Genomic DNA, 17372 nt, shown 5'->3' with positions numbered 1-17372 from the left:
CCAGCCCTAGCCTGAGAACATTCCTTTCTTTTATCCCACCAATTTTTATCAGATTCTGCATCACAAATTATAAAAAATTAGTTTGGTGATGTCAGAACGTCCTTTGACCCTGAGGGAGGGGTAAAAGCATGAAAAGCCATAATTGCTTCAAGGAGTCCTCAGGAAAGAAGAGGGAGAGAGCATGCAAATAAAAATGATTCCAATCCCAACATGTTTATAGATTTATATGTCATGTTTTTAGGATGGAGTGGATTCCAGAAAAGCATTAAATGAGAAATAAGGATATAGAATCATGACAGTTTCCCAGGCCAGTTTGACTTCATTATGTAGAAGGAAGGAGAGAGGGAGAGAGAGAGAGAGGGAGAGAGAGAGAGAGAATATAATATATATTACAAACATGTATAATATATATTCTCTCTATATATGTGTGTGTGTATATATATATATATATATATATATATATATATACATATATATATACATATATGTATATATATATACATATATGTGTGTGTATATATATATATATATATATATATAAAGACATCAAATTTAAGTTTTCTCATCATCTTTAAAAATATATGTTTAAAAATTTACTTTCTGCCATTATTTTTGTAGTACGATGTAATTTTTAAAATAAGGGAAACAAGCCAGGCATGATGGCATATGCCTGTAGTCCAGCAACTTGGGAGGCTGAGGCAGGAGGATCACAAGTGCAAAGCCAGCCTCAGCAATTTAGCAAGGCACTAAGCAACTTAGTGAGACCCTGTCTCAAAATAAAAATAGTAAAAAGGGCTGAGGATGTGGCTCAGTGGTTAAGTGCCACTGGGTTCAATCCCTGGTATCAAAGGAAAAAAAAAAAAAAGAAGAAGGAGGAGGAAAATAAGATCTTGAGAACTTTTGCCCAACAGAAAATCCATAGGTGGGCTGTAGTCTCCAGGCAATGTCTATGACATACCATAATCACTATTTTCAGGGTATGATCAATTTGAAGTGTAAGTAGAAGTTAATATATAAAGCATGTATGCATATTAAAATATTTTTTATTATTTACTACTAAGTGTAAGAGCTACCATTAATTTCAAAAAAATAAAGCATATAAAAAAGTCTATGTTCTAAGTCATGAAGCCAGCCACTTTCTATGCATTATCTCTAATTCTAACAGTAACCTTGCAGGTCACCTTATTAGTCTCATTTTTATAGAGTACAGAACTGTCTTTGAGAGAGGTTAAAAAAGTGAGCCAAAGGAACAAAACTAGGATGTGGGTGAACTGTGAATTTAAACTTAGCCAATCCTTTTTTCTATGTAGCTCCTAATAAGGCCCTCAGAACTCATTAAGATGGACTCCTCTTTCTAGAAGAGGCACCATGGACTTGCATAGATGGGGTGCATTTGATGCAGTATGCTATGCTGGGTTCCTGAGTGTTAGCTGTGTGAGTGTAGACAGAACTGTGTAAAGTGAGATAGCTCAGAAATCTGAAGGTGCTGTACCTGGAGCCTGTGCTACCTATACACCTATGTTACTCAAGGAAAACCTGGTATGGGTGCAATAAGCAGCTCAGCTTCAGAGAGACTTTGAGAGCAAAGGTCCCTCAGAGCCACCACTTCCAGCTCCAACTCCACCCCAACCCCAGTGCCATCTGGCTTAGCTGGAAAAGAGGTATTCATTCTCCTCTTCCCCTTCCTGCCACCTGATACCTTTCAAAAATGTTATTTTTTTTCTATTTTCAAATCCTTAGCCCAACTTCCACCACCCTTGGGTTTAGCCTCCAGCACAGTTTCCTCAGGAAATGTTCTCCGCTGCCCCTCCACGACCTGGTGTGTCCATCCTGGGCCTTCCTCAATTGATACTTTCTTGGTTTTCACCTACATGTTTGGCTAGGAATCCCCAGTTGTCCTTTGCTGCAGACCTTTTCCTTGCTTTGGCTCAGCATTTCTCCCCCCTCTGCGGGGCTTCATACCCACACGGCAGACCCGACTGATCCCTCCACACTCCTACCCTGTGAAGTCTCACTGCAGAGATCATCTGATCTTGCTATGGTTCCGCTATGGTTTTCTGTTTGCCTGAGTGACTCCAGAAACATACACTGACATATTGTCTAAGCTAATTTCAGAGGCATGTGATTTGAATGTTGGAGGCATGAATTTATAAACTGCATAATGTCATTGAGGGAACTTGGCTTCATCTCATTGACGTAAGTTCTACAATTTCCATTCTAGAAGAATTCCTTCATTTTCAGAAGGGAAGTAGGCTTGAATAACAATAACTATTATACTAGTAATCATGATGACAGTGATATTATTGGTATTATGTAAACTTGTCATCCATATAAGGCCAGGCATTGTGCTTTGTACATATAAACTTATTTAACACCAATGAGACCATATACCGTATTAACCAAGAACCCCGGCTGTTTGAGTTCTAGTATCACTAAGTCTAGGGAGCCTGGAGACGTAGTTTGGTGGTAGAACACATGCTAGACTTGCACAAGGCCCTGAGATTACCAAAAAGAACAACCCCCAGCACAAGCCATAGAAATTATTGTACAGTAACTAGTGAGGTACCATATATTTCTATATACCTTGTAGTTCAGGAAAATAAATAATCCAGTTCCAACAAAATTTTACCAAACCATAGACCCAGACTACAACTATCTCCATCAGAAGAGTAGAGGAAAAGAAGAGGGAGAAGGTATAGAGGAGGGACAGGGGACACATTGGGAATGATATTGGCCAAAGTATGTTGTTATACTGTGTGCATGAACAAATACATAACAACAAATCCCACCATTATGTATAACTATAATACACCAATTTAAAAATATGGAAAAAATAGTAAAAATGTTAACATTTTAAATATCAAATTTCTATTAATTTTCAAAGAAACATTTTTAAATTTAAAAAAAATAAGAAAAAAAAAAAACATTTCCGTCCCTACACCAATTTTGTGTTACTTTTCAGAGCATCACTATCTGTGGAAGAGTCATGAATTTTCACAACTTACTAAACTGGAAACTTCTGGGTGTTTTCCTTCTTTTACATGATATGTTTCAATGAAATTTTAACAGCTGTGCTAGGTTAGTAGCAACCTGTGAATTGAAACATCTGCCTGAAAATGGCTATTCAGTCAATAGATATAAAAACTCCAACTAGCCAGCATTATGTGATTGATCAACAATTGGCAATTGTATGGAATTTATATGTTAGGAATATCAATGAAAGTACACAAAATAAGGGCCACCCCAACCAGATTCAAAACATCCTAATTCCTTTTGTAAATTTTAAAAATCTGCAAGAGAAATGTTATTTATGCTCAGGGTTTATGAACTAGCTCGTTTTTACATATGGATACAAATATTAACACTAAACATCATCTCTATCTGACATGGAATTGCTAGAATGTCCAGAGGAGAGACTCACCTCTGTAGGATGAAAAATACACTGCTGATATGGTAAATTGGTTTTATAATGTGATCTTTATGCAGATTAGACACAGTTATTTTTGACCATGACTGTACAAAATTCAAGGGTTTGAGACAAAGGCCTTCTCATAATATGATTATTAATAGGTTTCCTGGATATAAGGAATTCCTGACCATCTGCTCCCAGAATGCAGTCAGTTTAGAGATGTCCGGGCCTCTGTGAACTAGGAGTCAGTCTATTTGACAGGGGAGGGCAAGACAATGACTCAAGTCTGATCACGTCTGGAGGAGCTATTTGAGATCCACAATTAGAGTAACAGCAGTATTTTGCAAGGAATTTCCTCAGGTAGCATTACAGATTTACTATTACAAGCATCTGTCTTCCTAAACTCATAACAGAGAAAATAAATAAAACCTAGCTTCACCCTGATTCACTCCATCAGTCTCCTGAGAATTTTTTTTATTTCCTGTGTAAGAGCCTAGATCTGTGTTCTTTACTGAATAGAAGAGGTGAGTTAAGGATGTAGAAAATGGCAGAATTGATGGTAAAATTAATACAACTACATCACTTGCTCAAGGTTGTATTTTTCAATACTGTAACTAAAACAGTAGTCATAAGCATTGCTTCAGAATTAGAAGTTTTGAGCCCAGAATCCCCTTCGCCTATGTCCTCATGGTCCTCAGCTCTTTGATGATAGAAATGGGCCTTGAACCGTTTTCTGCCAATCAGATTGTGGCTGCACATTAGAATCACCTGGAAGGTTAAAAAGGAAACTACTGTTTTGATTCAATTGGTCTTAGGTAGAAGCCCAGTCACTGATATGTTTCATAATGCTCCCAGGTGTTTTGAATTCATAGTCAGAATTAAGATCCACAAATGCAACAGATTTTATTAAAATATATATGAGTTTCTAGAGCTTACATTTAAAGTATGTCAGCCGGTAAAGCTGATGTCTTTAACAGGGAATATTATGGAAAAACCTCAGGCAAAATGTTGACAGTTGGTTATATATGTGAAAATTCTTTGTAAATTATGAAGTGCTCAACAAATATGAGGTGTTTTATTATCACAATAAATGCTTCTTGAGAGTTCTATTAAAAGTGGCTTTGGAATGAGTAGCCTTGGTTTAACCTTAGGAGATTGTAGCTGAACAGTATGCAATGGAATAGGTAGTCATTTGTTTCTAGTAAATATGGTTTATGAGGAGCAACAGTAATTATGGTCACCTTGTAAACCAAACAACCTGATACAGAGGTATAGGTTGCAGGCAGTCAGGGGTTAATTGCAGGTAGCTGCAAGTACCATACAAGTTAAAAGACAGATTTCTGGCTCTAATTGCTAAGCACTCCTACGCAGAGAGAAGCTAAAACTCATATAACCAAAGGTCACTTATGAATTTCAAGTAGAGCTGAGGCCCCACATGTGTCCTGGTCAAAAATCGTCAATTATACTGAATTTACATTTTAGGACTATCAAAGAAAATAGGCAAAATACCATTTAATTAATTTCATTATGCATTTGGCAACCATCGCAAGGAGCAAATGTTGTCCAAAGAACACAAATAAATGTCCAAAGCACTAGGGTAAATCTGAGATGAGAAAAGCAGGAAAACAAGGCCTGCATTCATAAAAACCCACCCTTTTCTTTGGAAATATAATTCAAGCTTGATAAGAAGTACTGTTAGTCAGAACTGTTATCAAACCTGAGGGGGCTGAGGTCAGCGCTATCTGCATTTTGCTGATAAGCAAGGCATCTCTTTCTAACTGTGTTGTGTAGTTTTTTTTTTTTTCCCCCAAAGTTCTTTCACCTACATTTTGTCACATGAGCTCAATGACAATATAGGCGGGATAGGTCTTGTCCCTGTTCTGGAAATGAAGAATTTGAGATACAGAGAGATTAGCTGTTTTGTCCAAGATTATACACAGCAAGTAAGGGACAAACTGGGACAGGAGCCCAGGAATCCTGGTTCTTCCCAAGGGGCTAACTCTGTTGTCGCTGGGTTGGGCTGTGAGTCGTATTATAAAGAGATTTGCCAAAGGGCTCATTTAGAAAGTAACATCAAGGACTTCTGGTACATCAAAGCTAAGATTTGATTTGTAAACAGATTTATAGGTGAGTTATTATCCCGTACATTGTAATGACCATATGCACCACCCCACAGGCTGCTACTTCTTAGTCTTCTTTCTCTAACAGGTTTAACCATCCATATTTCTAATTCACCCCTTCCCTCATTCCCAATCCCCAGAGTCTGTCTGGGACTGCTAAGGTAAAATAGCTTTTCTGCTTTGTTTATCCTAGTATTTAGATGTTCTGAATTAAACTCTCACTCTATTTGTGGTTTGAGTTTCAAACCCCATAAATGAAATCATTTACATCTCTCAGTGAGACCTTTTGCTTCCTGTGGGAGGCAAAGACTTTTTTTTTTTTTTTTTTTTGATACTGGGGATTGAACTAGGGGAACTATTTCAATGAGACAGGGTCTCACTAAGTTGTTGAGGCTGGCTTTGAATTTGCCATCTTCCTACTTTGGCCTCCTGAGCTGCTGGGATTACAGGCATGCACCACTGCACCAGGTTGAGGCAAAGACTTTTGATAAGTCTTTTTGACTGGTTTCCCCAAACCCTCCTATTATCAATAAGAAGGCAGCTATTACCCCATTTGCCTGTGAGAAATGGCCTCACCCCTGCCTTCCTTAATCTGACACAAGATTTTGTTGTCGTTGTTGTTGCTGTTGTTTTGCTTTGATTTTTGCATTTATTTATTTATTTTTTTTAGGGAGCATCATTTATTTGGGGTTCATGGTTTCAGAAGTCTCAGTCCATAGACGGTTGACTCTGGATTCAAGGGGAGGCAGCACATATTGAGGAAGGTTCTAGCAAAGGAAAGCTGCTCAGCTCATGGTGGGGTCAGGAAGCTGAGAGAGAAAATGGGGGCTACAAAGAAGACAAACCCAGGGCACACCCCCAGTGACAACCTGCAGTCAGGCCCACCTGCCAACAGTTACCACCCAGTTGGTACATTCTAACCCGGAAGGACTAAGGAACAGATTTCATAATCTAACAATCTTCGCCTCTGAATATTCCTGCATTCACAGCACCTTTTGAGTGACACCTCATATCTAAACCTTACCAATTAGTGATGTGGAACATTTTTTCATGTACCTCTGATATGGGTTTTTTTTTGTTTTTTGTTTTTTTTTTTGGAGAAATGTTCAGGTCCTTTGACCATTTTTTAAAAAGCAGGTTATTTGTTCTCTCATTCTTGAGCTGTTGAAATTCCTGATATATTTTGGATATTGTCCGCCTACAGATGTACAGTTCACAAATGTTTTCTACAATTCTATAGGTTTACTCTTCAACTCTGAGGATCATTTCCTTTGTTGTTCAGAAGCTTTTGATGCAATCTTGTTCATATGTTTGTATGTGCTAGAGCTTTTGCCCTATTTTCTCCTACTAAAGAATTATGTCTTCCATTTAAATCTTTTTTTTATCTAATATTAGCACAAGTTTTTAACATTAATTTTATTATTTTTATTTTTTTTAATTTTTTATTGTTGGTTGTTCAAAACATTACATAGTTCTTGATATATCATATTTCACACTTTGATTCAAGTGGGTTATGAACTCCCATTTTTACCCCATATACAGATTGCAGAATCACATCAGTTACACATCCATTGATTTACATGTTGCCATACTAGTGTCTGTTGTATTCTGCTGCCTTTCCTATCCTCTACTATCCCCCCTCCCCTAATACACAATGGAGTATTGCTCTGTATTAAAAAATGACAAAATCATAGAATTTGCAGGGAAATGGATGGCATTAGAGCAGATCATGCTAAGTGAAGATTTTTGCATTTATTTTTCACGGGATTGTTTTTAGAGGAATCTAAATTTTAAAATCTGATGGTGTCCTTCTATTTAGATAAAACACAGATGCATAGGTATGGCCTATTCATTTACCTTCACACCTATTACAGCAATGAGAACATGGAGCAGAAACCCCAAGAACCAAAAGCTGACTCTGTTCTAATACTCTCCAGGCATCCTAGTGCTCTGAGCTACCACACAAGTATAATCCCCCCAAAAGGCTGGTTATCTACAGGAAGCAATAGATACAGGTGAGATTCTGGGGATGGGTGGCCCCAGACATGCACTAGTAGAAACCCTCTGTCTTGGTTAGATACCTCACAAACCATGCTCCCTCCTACCATGTACTTTAATTTGAACAGTTATCTTCATTGTAATTCCCAACTCCTTTGTTAAAGGTGGAATACCACACCAGTTTAGGGTGCTGTCCTTGGAGTCAGACTGCCAGCTTCCCAATTGTACTGTGCAGTTTTTAGGCAAAAAACTCTCTATGCCCACTATAAAGTAGGAATGACAAAAATAGTACTTACTCTGTAATATGATGGTGAGGATTCTACGAGATAATAAATACAAATGCTTAATATAGTGACTGGGACAGGAATGTCCATTGTTAACTTTCATTAGTAAAAATCCAAGTCCTGCACTTCTTTCAAGATCTGAAAATGTCACAACTTTTCTAGCCAGCCTTTCCCAGCTAAGCCATTGTTACATCTCCCAATCCCAAGAAATGTGCCTTGGTTAGCCCAGTCCTGCCATAGTCTGTTATATTACACTGCCAGTCCCCTGGACGTGACTCTTCTCAATTAGGCTGTGAACTGTTTAGGAACACACAGAATAATGACTTCTACTTGCCCACCTGCTTCTACCCTCACTTCCTTAAAAAAGTGAGGGCAATTTTTTTACCATTTCCTGTTCTGCCTGGATGGAACTGAAGCGTTCACCTGGCCATACCTTCCATCCAGGTGGACAGACACATTAACAGACTGGTTGAATAGTGTGGAACCAGAGAACAAGCCTGGTGAGCTCGTCTCCCTCAGTCTTGGATTCTTCATTTACTTCCTTTTATTTTTTGAGTATGTATCTATCTTCCCCACTTGATTGTGAACACACCTGGTAACAGAGACCCATTCCTATTCACCTTTGTTTCTACCTTCCTTCCACGGGGTGCCTCCAAGGCTCAGTATTTGCAAGTGCAGCGGGATAAGAATGCAGTGTGTGTTCATGATGTCACTTCGCCCCTGACAATCCCTTCCATTATTCAGCTCTCCCTACATTCACAGAAACTCTCACTTTCAAATGCTGGTGAAGATGTGGCGGGAAAGAAACACATTATTGTGGGATTGTAAATTGGCACAGCTACCTTGGAAATCATTATGGAGGTTCCTCAAAGACTACGACTCAAAACAGCATATCACCCAGCTGTACCACTCCTCAGTATTTACCTAGAAGACCTCAAGTCAGCATACTATGGTGATACATGCATACCCATGTGTACAAAAACACAATTCACCATTGCCAAGATATGGAACCAACCTAAGTGTCTATCAACGGATGAATGTGATAGATACACAATGGAGTTTTCTTCAGCCATAAAGAAGAATCAAGTTATGTCATTTACAGGAAAATGGATGGAACCTAAGAGTATTATGTTAAGCAAAATAAGCCAGACTCAGAAAGTCAAGGGTTGTATGCTCTCTCTCATATGTGGAAGCTAGAGAGAAAGGGGGGTGCCCGGGTGTCTCATGAAATTAGAAGAGAGATCAGTACAGCAGAGGAGAGGGACCAGGGGGAGGGAGGAGGGGAAGTTAAATTGAGGGACTGGGGGGTGAAAATGACCAAATTATGTTATGTTCATGTACAAATATGTCACAATGAATTCCACTATTATGCATAATTATAATGTACCAATAACAGGTTAATTAAAAAAAAAGATTCATTTCCAGAGAGATAAGTCACTTAGCAGAAAAGCAGAAATCAGAAGTTCAGTGTTAGCTCTTGAGTTTCAGTGGTTAACACTATTTATGTTTCAGAGCATAACTTTGTGCCAGTAAAAAAAAAAAAGGGGGGGGGGACTTGGAGGCTGTTTTTCTGTTTTTTCCTAGCTACTTCCAATCTAGATAATCTAGATAACGATTCCAGAGGCTTGGGAGGGTGAAATGAGGGAGGGAAGAGAGGGTGGCAGACATCCATGGAAGTGGCCACTGTTTGGAGAGGGCCAAGAAGGTAGCAGGGGGGACGGACAACAGGTTTGGCCCAGCAGAAGCACCAGGGATTCATGGTCTTGGCACAGCTTGGAGGAAAGGGCTATAAGCATTTCTGTAAAGTCAAGCCGGGTCATCGCTTGGGGCTTCCAAGTCTAGGAGTACGAAGGAGTTGAGAGCGAATTCCACCTAGGAGGTGAGCTGTGTGGAGATAACAGCCCCTGAGTGAATCTGGAGGTGAAGGGAGATGGTGTCTCAGTGAGCATCAGTGTGGACAGAGGCTCCCAGCCCCTAGGAAGTTAAAGTTCAGGCACATTCTTGAGGATTACATGCAACCCCAGAAAGGGAGAGATTTTATCCAGAGATATGCGTGTGTAAAGTGATATACCAAGAGAGTCAGGGAGGGCGGGGGCACTTCTCAGACCAGGGCGCTGACCTGATCTAGGTGAAGAGTCTGTGAGGAATGAGTCAGCCTCAGGATTTCTGCAACATCAATCCCTGATGGTAGTCTAAGCTCAGGCATCCTGGGCTCAGCACAAACGCAGTGAAGGATTCCCACAGGAAGCCTCGTTATGGTCCCAGGATGTCTGAGGTGCAGCTGTCACGGCTGCTGTGGTGAAGTAGGTTCCATCACTACTGTGATGATCAAGTGTGTTCATCATGCAACATGCCTAGAAGATGCCAGGCATCTCATAGGTAATCCAAAGAGGTTTATTGAGTTTTGCTAAGGTATAATTGACAAATAAAAATTGCATATATTTATAGTATACAACATGATATATTGATATAGTCTATAAAATGATTAAATCAAGTTAATTAACATGTGCATCACCTCCCAGACTTATTTTTGTGCTGAGAACATTTAAGACCTTCTCTCTTGACTATTTCCAGGTATCCAGTACATTATTATTAACATATCACTTATTCATCCTGCTCAATTAGAACTTTGTACCCAATGACTAATATCGTCCCATTCCCCTCCACTCCCAACACCCCCAGACCCTGACAACCACCACTCTACTCTCTGCTTCTATGAATTTCACTTTTTATATTCCACATATAAGTGAGATCATTCAGTGCCTAGATTATTTCACTCAGCATAATGTCCTCTAGGTTCATTCAAGTTGTTGCAAGTGGCAGGATTTCTTTCCTTTTTAAGGCTGAATAGTATTCAGTGTGTGTGTGTGTGTGTGTGTGTGTGTGTGTGTGTGTCTTAATCCATTTATCCACTGATGGACAGTGAGCTTGATTTTATATCTTGTCTATTGTGAGTAACATTACAATGTGTTCAGATGTCTCTCCAACATACCAATTTCATGTTCCTTGGGTATCAGAAATGGGATTGCAGGATGATATGTTAGTTAGGGTAGTATTTTTCATTTTCTTGAGGAAACTCCACATTATTTTTCTCCATACTGTTCTCCACAGTGACTGTTCCAATTACATGTCCACCAACAGTGGACAAGGGACCCCTTTACCCGACATCTTGGACATTCAAGAAGTAATACTGAAGTGCCAAGGAGAGGCCCTCAGGTGTGTGATTAGCCAAAGGAATCATTGTAAATTTTACCCTCCAAACTTCAGGACCTGTTTACTTTTATGTTAAGCGCTGTTCTAATAGGCTTGTTTAGCTGAAGTATAAGCTAAAGCCAGGTTAGAAACAGCAGATTAAAAAAGAGATCAAAAGCTTATGATTATCATAACGACCAGAAAGCTGTGAAATATGAGTTTGATAGCAGAAGAGATAGAAAAACAATAAACACCAAACACAATGACAGAAGCACATGCTTTCAGGGTTTGTAACATTAGGAAACTCAATCCCAGAAACTTAACCAGGGCATGAGTACCTCCTAGTATTACACAAAATGTAACCATTGATGTTCATATTCATGTCTTTGATTTATCAAGAAAATGTTTCACCAGCACTTTGAGGAGGTAGAAATGTAAGAAAGGCATTTTGAGTGATTTCCATACAGAATACTTAAAATCACAAAGGAGCTCCATAGAAATTGTAAATCCTCAGGGGTTTTGGACAGTGATAGTTTTATTGATTCGTCTAAATACTTTTTTTTTTTTGTTTTTTGGTTTCCCTGTGCACAATTACATGCCATTTCTTAGTGTCACTTGGTAATGAACAATCCTTATGCTTCTCATTTCACAACCTGAGGTCATGTTGTGAGCCCCACCTTTCCTGTGGCATATGTCATCACTGCTCAGGTTCCCCCCTCGCTTCCCAGCAGACATAAAATCTCTGTAACAAATCAAGAACCCAGGGAGAACTCGCAAGCTCCTGAGGTGGGCCTGGACATTCCTGCGGTGGACACACAGGGTCTCATGCCAATGGCGCATGCACCTGGGATACCTCTCTGGATACCTCTCTGCCTCTGCTTCCTTGACAGCAGGCCTAGGTTCCACCCAGCCTCCTTTTTTTTTTTAAATAGTTGCTCATGACAATACAATGATCTTGACATATCATACATTTGATTCAAATAGGGTATGAATTCTCATTTTTCCATGTGTAAGGATTGGAGGATCACATTGGTTATACATCCATGTGTATACATACAGCAATCCTAGTGTCAGTTGTATTCTGCTGCCCTCCCTATCCCCCTCCCTTCCCCTCCCCTCCCCTCCCATCACTATTCTCTACCCATTCTACTGTGACAATTATCTCTCTCTTTTTTTTTCTTCCCTTCCCCCTCACACCATCGTATATGTATTTTGTGAACCCATGAGGGTCTCCTTCCATCTTCCATGCAATTCCCCTTCTCCCTCCCTTTCCCTCCCTCCTCTTTTCCTTGTTTCATTGTAATCTTCTTCTCATGCTCTTCGTTCCTACTCTGTTTTGAGTCACCTCCCTTATATTAGAGAAGACATTTGGCATTTGTTTTTTTAGGGATTGGCTAACTTTGCTTAGCATAATCTGCTCTAGTGCCATCCACTTCCCTGCAAATGCCATAATTTTGTTACTTTTTAGTGCTGAGTAATATTCCATTGTGTATAAATGCCACATATTTTTTTTTTATCCATTCATCTGTTGAAGGGCATCTGGGTTGGTTCCACAGTCTAACCTCCTTTTCATGGTTCCTCTCTTGCACAGGCACCACAGGCATGCAGAGCGCATTCACTCTCATGGGGCTGACAGCAAGATCACCGGCATGGGGTAAACATCAACGCCTCTGGAGAACACTGCAGAACTCCAGGAGAGCTCATCTTCTAATCTCTGGAAATTACCCTAAGAACTTGAGAAGCTTCTGTTTAGAGCAACAGCCTGCCATCCTGAAACTGGACTGCTTACGGCAGGCACACTGAGAGAGCATCAACCACACACAAAGAGGGAGAGAGCCAGAGAGAGCCAGAGAGACCCAGAGGTAGGGGAGGAGGGAAACAGACGTGCCAATGTGCTTGCTGTATCTGGGACGCATTTCAGGGTTAAGAACAAAAGCAGAATACCCTCATTTTCCCACAGACTTGTAACCTCCTTTCACTAGCATCTACGCTTACTAAAATTTATGAGGAGGAAAACGGCCACTCTAAATAGGCAACATTTAACTCACGTTTGATAGCAAAGCACAAAAGACAATAGTGTCCTAAAAGAAATCTGTTCCCCACATCAATATGAGGACTGAAATAGCTGTTGATTTCTCATAGGTTTAATGTTCTCCAGGTCCTGCCTGTTGACTCCTTTTAAATCCCTTGATTCATGGCTTTGGAAAAGGGATCCGAGGATTGTGCTTCATTCCATACTCCTCACAGAATTAGTTCTATTAATTTTATTCACTTAATGATCCCTTCTTTCTCCTTTGGTATCATTGGTTCAGCTTCCTAAAGTCATCTGTTTTTGTTTTCTAGTAGTATTTCCCCCTTCCTTTTATTCTAGATGACATCTTCACATTTTGAATGATACAAAACTATAGCTAAAATAATGCACAGGAAAAGCAGGTGGAGAGTGCACATGATATTTCAGATTGTTACATCTTTGTCTCATTTTCCCTTTCCCATCTCACTTTTCTCTTCTCATGTTGTATTTTTTCAAGAAAAAAAAAAGAAAAAGCAAAGATGCTACAGCTCCTCAGGGACAAGTCAATTCAAGATTAATAGTTGCATAACAATCTATAGAAACTAAACTTCATCTGAATTTAAAACTGTAAACTGTTTTGTTTTTTCCCCAAACTAAATTGGTCAGATATGAAAAAAAAGCAATATAAAGCATTCTAACTTTTTATTTGAGCACAGACAACATGTTGGCTAATTTGTATTGATTTTACCTGCTAATTTAGATGCATTCATGATTTTAAAAAGCAGATTCCTGTAATTTGCTTTTCTATAAAATGTCACCAATGCATTAAATACTTTGAAAACAGTCTTTGTAAATCAATCCACACTTATTAGATTTATTTAAGCGATAACATTAGAATTCCATGCTGAGATTTAATTTGGTTTTAAAATAACTCCCTACATGCAGAACATTTCCAAGGGTGGAGAGGCTAGTTCCCAATTATTTTCATGTCGTCTGTGCCAAATGTGTTTAAATGACTGACTTACCTACAAGCTGTGGGTTGTCTGGAAACTTCTCTGTTTGGTGGGCTGCACACATTTTTACCCATGGCAACATTATAGGGACAAGAAAAAAAGGAAAAATGCAGAATCAAAGCCGAATGAAAAGTAAACAGTCTTACCTTGTTGGTGTCAAATGTGTTATAAACTTGATCAACATGTTCATTGGCCTTTTGATTCAGACCTTGCAGACCCAAAAGTGCCTTAAATTCATGCAGCGTTTGCAGGCCAGATGGATACTCCATCATAAATGCTCTGTACCACACATAGGGGTCTTGTGCAAGAATTCCTGTCTGATCACCAGCTATGGATTCCCCATTCCCCATGGTGATTTGAAATCTCCGGTCTTTTTCTCAAGTTGTTTTCATGTAAGTTCTCTCTTCATTTAGTCTCTCGCTCTTCACTACTGACATATGCTCTTGGAAAGCTACTCTAAACCTCTTACTAGCTACAGGCTAAATAAGAACAGAAAGCCAGTGAGATTAACTTATCTGTACAGTTTTAAGACTGAGGTCACTCACCTCTGATGGTATTATGCTTACAGCATCCCAGAGGATGATTTTCTACAAAGAACAAGGGCAATATTTTTTTAGTGAGTGCGATCTTTGTCATCTTGTTGGTCATCCACTATGCCTACATTATCAACTAGCACAGTGAGTCCAGGTGAAGGAACTTTTCAGGTGTTTTGAAATAGTAACTTTTCATTGCTATTTTACGGATGTGGAAACTGAGACTTGTGAATCTAAGGAATATTTCAGTGGGTTAGGGGAGGTGGAACAAAGTCTAGCATAGGTTCTAGACATTATCCCATCACTTACTAACTTCATTGAAATATTATCTTCTCAAGTATCGTTCCCCAATCTAAAATTGTAATATGAGTATCTATTTGTTCCTGATAGTCTAAACATAAATTTAGATGAAGAACATTTTTCTCAAGGGAAAATTATACGTTTGGAGTATTGTTAAATTAAAAGGAAGTCTATGTATAAGAAAGGAATCATGGCTAGAGAAAATCAGATGATTGGTGGTAAGTCAAGCTGTGGATGTAGTAGCAAGTCGAGTCTGGTCTGAAGATAAAAGAACATACATGGCTGTGTCTTCTGGCTTCCTTTTTTTGTTTGTTTTTGTTTTTCTCTTTGTTCCTCTTTTTTGTCTCTCAAGTCTGTATCTTTGTATGCTTTCTTCCTGCTAGTTTTGTCTCACTTCAGTTCCCAAGCTAATCTAATCTTGTCCTGGCTAAGTCCCAATTGCAAATGGACTTGAGAACCGAGTCAAAGAACCTAAGAGTGTATCCACCGTCCAGTAACGGAAACAAAGCACCTCAAGTGGTCCTCAAGCATCTTGCTATCAATCATATGCAGGATCAGATTCCCAGGTGGAATGCAATTCTGTTAATCCTGAATTCTGGTTACCACCTCCTAACCATAGATGGATCTCTGCGTTAGTCCTGGACTAATTACCTATTTAATAAATCCCCGGTTCCCCAAGAACTGGAACCATTAGACCTGAAATAAACTGTCTTGACAGGAAGTGGGAGTGGTTAAAGTGAATATGATTAATTCTGTTTCAAACACATCAGTGCAGACTTTCAGTAGAACATGCTCTACTTCACAACTAGAGTTAAATAATAGGTGGACGAATGAGTCATAGTAATTTGTAACTCATTCAGGTGGAAGTATCACTTGAAACCATTACAGGAGATGAGGTTTCTTACGTCGAGTCAAAAGAAGCTGAGACAGGGGTGCCTGAGCCCTGTGGATGATCCAGGTAGGAACTATGCTGAATATTCTGTCAGCATTCTCCTGGGGTGTTTTTCATCAGATTCCTTACATGTCTGCCAAAAGGATGCCCAGAAGACTGGCTTCTTATCACCATGACCTTCTATTCATCACCTGTTTTTACACTGAAGGAAAAATGGATACCGATGATGGCAGAAGAAGAACAAGAACGTCCCTTGTGGAGGAAAAACTTTAGATAATACAAGAATCCAAGGACTTAAAACACAAAAGCTGTGTTTCTTCACATAAATTACACATATTAAAGTGTATATAAAGACAAATTGCTGATGCAAAATAAAGTTTTAAACTATCTCTACTATGAGATTTCTTACATTGAATACGATATCTGTTTCCAAAAATCAGGAATTGTTTGGTGTAAAACATTAACCAGTGATAAGGAAGTGGGGAAATATCTTCATTTATAATATGTCAAAGAATAATTCAAATAATTACAATAAATATAATTATAAATGTGAAAAATGCTTGAAGAAAAATGTAAACTGGTACTCTAGGACACCAAGACTTGAACATATAGAAAGGTATATTTTGATATTGAATTTAGAAAAGCTTCATTTAAAAAAAATAAGTCCATTCTCTATATATTATTCTATGCTACAACCACAAACTCAAGAAAATGCAAATAAAACTTAGGGGGTAGTAGCTACTGAAAAAGTTAATTCTAAGTTTTTTAAAAAAATTTTTTCTTTAGTTATATATGGACACAATATCTTTATTTATTCATTTTTATTTTTATGTGGTGTTGAGGATCAAACCTAGTGCCTCACACACGAGAGGCAAGCACTCTACCGTTGAATTACAGCCTTAGCCCAATTCTAAGTTTTAATGAGAATTTAACAGGTAAGTATACACAAGAAATTATAAAAAATAAAATTATTAAATATCCTTACCAAAACAACCTGGGTCTGGCATGAGAAAATACTGAGCAATCAGTGAAAAAGCAGAGGGACTTTTTGTTTTTTTGTTTTGTTTAAAATACAAAGAGCAATCTAACATACAAAGATAGCATTGAAGATTAGTGGGGAAAGGATTGATTATCCACATGATAATTCTGGGACACTGCTGAGGCTATGTGGAAACACATATACACACATACACAAACAAAATGGGGTTTCTGTTGGGGAACTAGCCCAGTGGTAAAGTGATTGCCTAGTGTGCTTGAGGCCTTGGGTTCAATCCCCAGAGGAAGGAAGGAAAGAAGGAAGGAAGGAAGGAAGGGAGGGAGGGAGGGAGGGAGGGATAGATTTCTTTACTTCTAACCTACATTAAAACAACAAAGACATATCACGTTTAACCTATTTGATCAGCAAGATAAGAGTGTGACAATTCACTGGGTAGCTAAAGGTATGAAGAAATAAATGTTCATACATTACAGAGGAGGGTATTTTAATGTAATTTTTATGCAGTGTTGTTAGGCAATGTCTACTGTAATAGCATCTATATATCTTTCACTCTGCAATACACCTTGTTAGGTTTGACAGAAAAAATTGCAAATGTGTGAATTATAAGGATATTCACTATTATA

At 38.7% G+C, this 17372-nt stretch overlaps 1 protein-coding gene across 1 annotated transcript in view; it reads right to left on the bottom strand.

Moving 5' to 3' along the window:
• The window catches only part of Guca1c (guanylate cyclase activator 1C), a 30278-nt gene extending 15901 nt beyond the window's left edge, over nucleotides 1–14377 (bottom strand). Inside the window, 1 exon segment of the mRNA XM_027943243.3 lies at nucleotides 14174–14377. Coding sequence (XP_027799044.3) covers nucleotides 14174–14377 — 204 coding nt within the window.
• Between the last annotated feature and the right edge of the window lie 2995 nt (nucleotides 14378–17372).

The sequence above is a fragment of the Marmota flaviventris genome, chromosome 8 (assembly GCF_047511675.1).
Source record: "Marmota flaviventris isolate mMarFla1 chromosome 8, mMarFla1.hap1, whole genome shotgun sequence".
Taxonomy (NCBI): Eukaryota; Metazoa; Chordata; class Mammalia; order Rodentia; family Sciuridae; genus Marmota; species Marmota flaviventris.
Note: the sequence above shows the minus strand (reverse complement) of the source record. Positions and strands in the feature narration are given on the sequence as shown.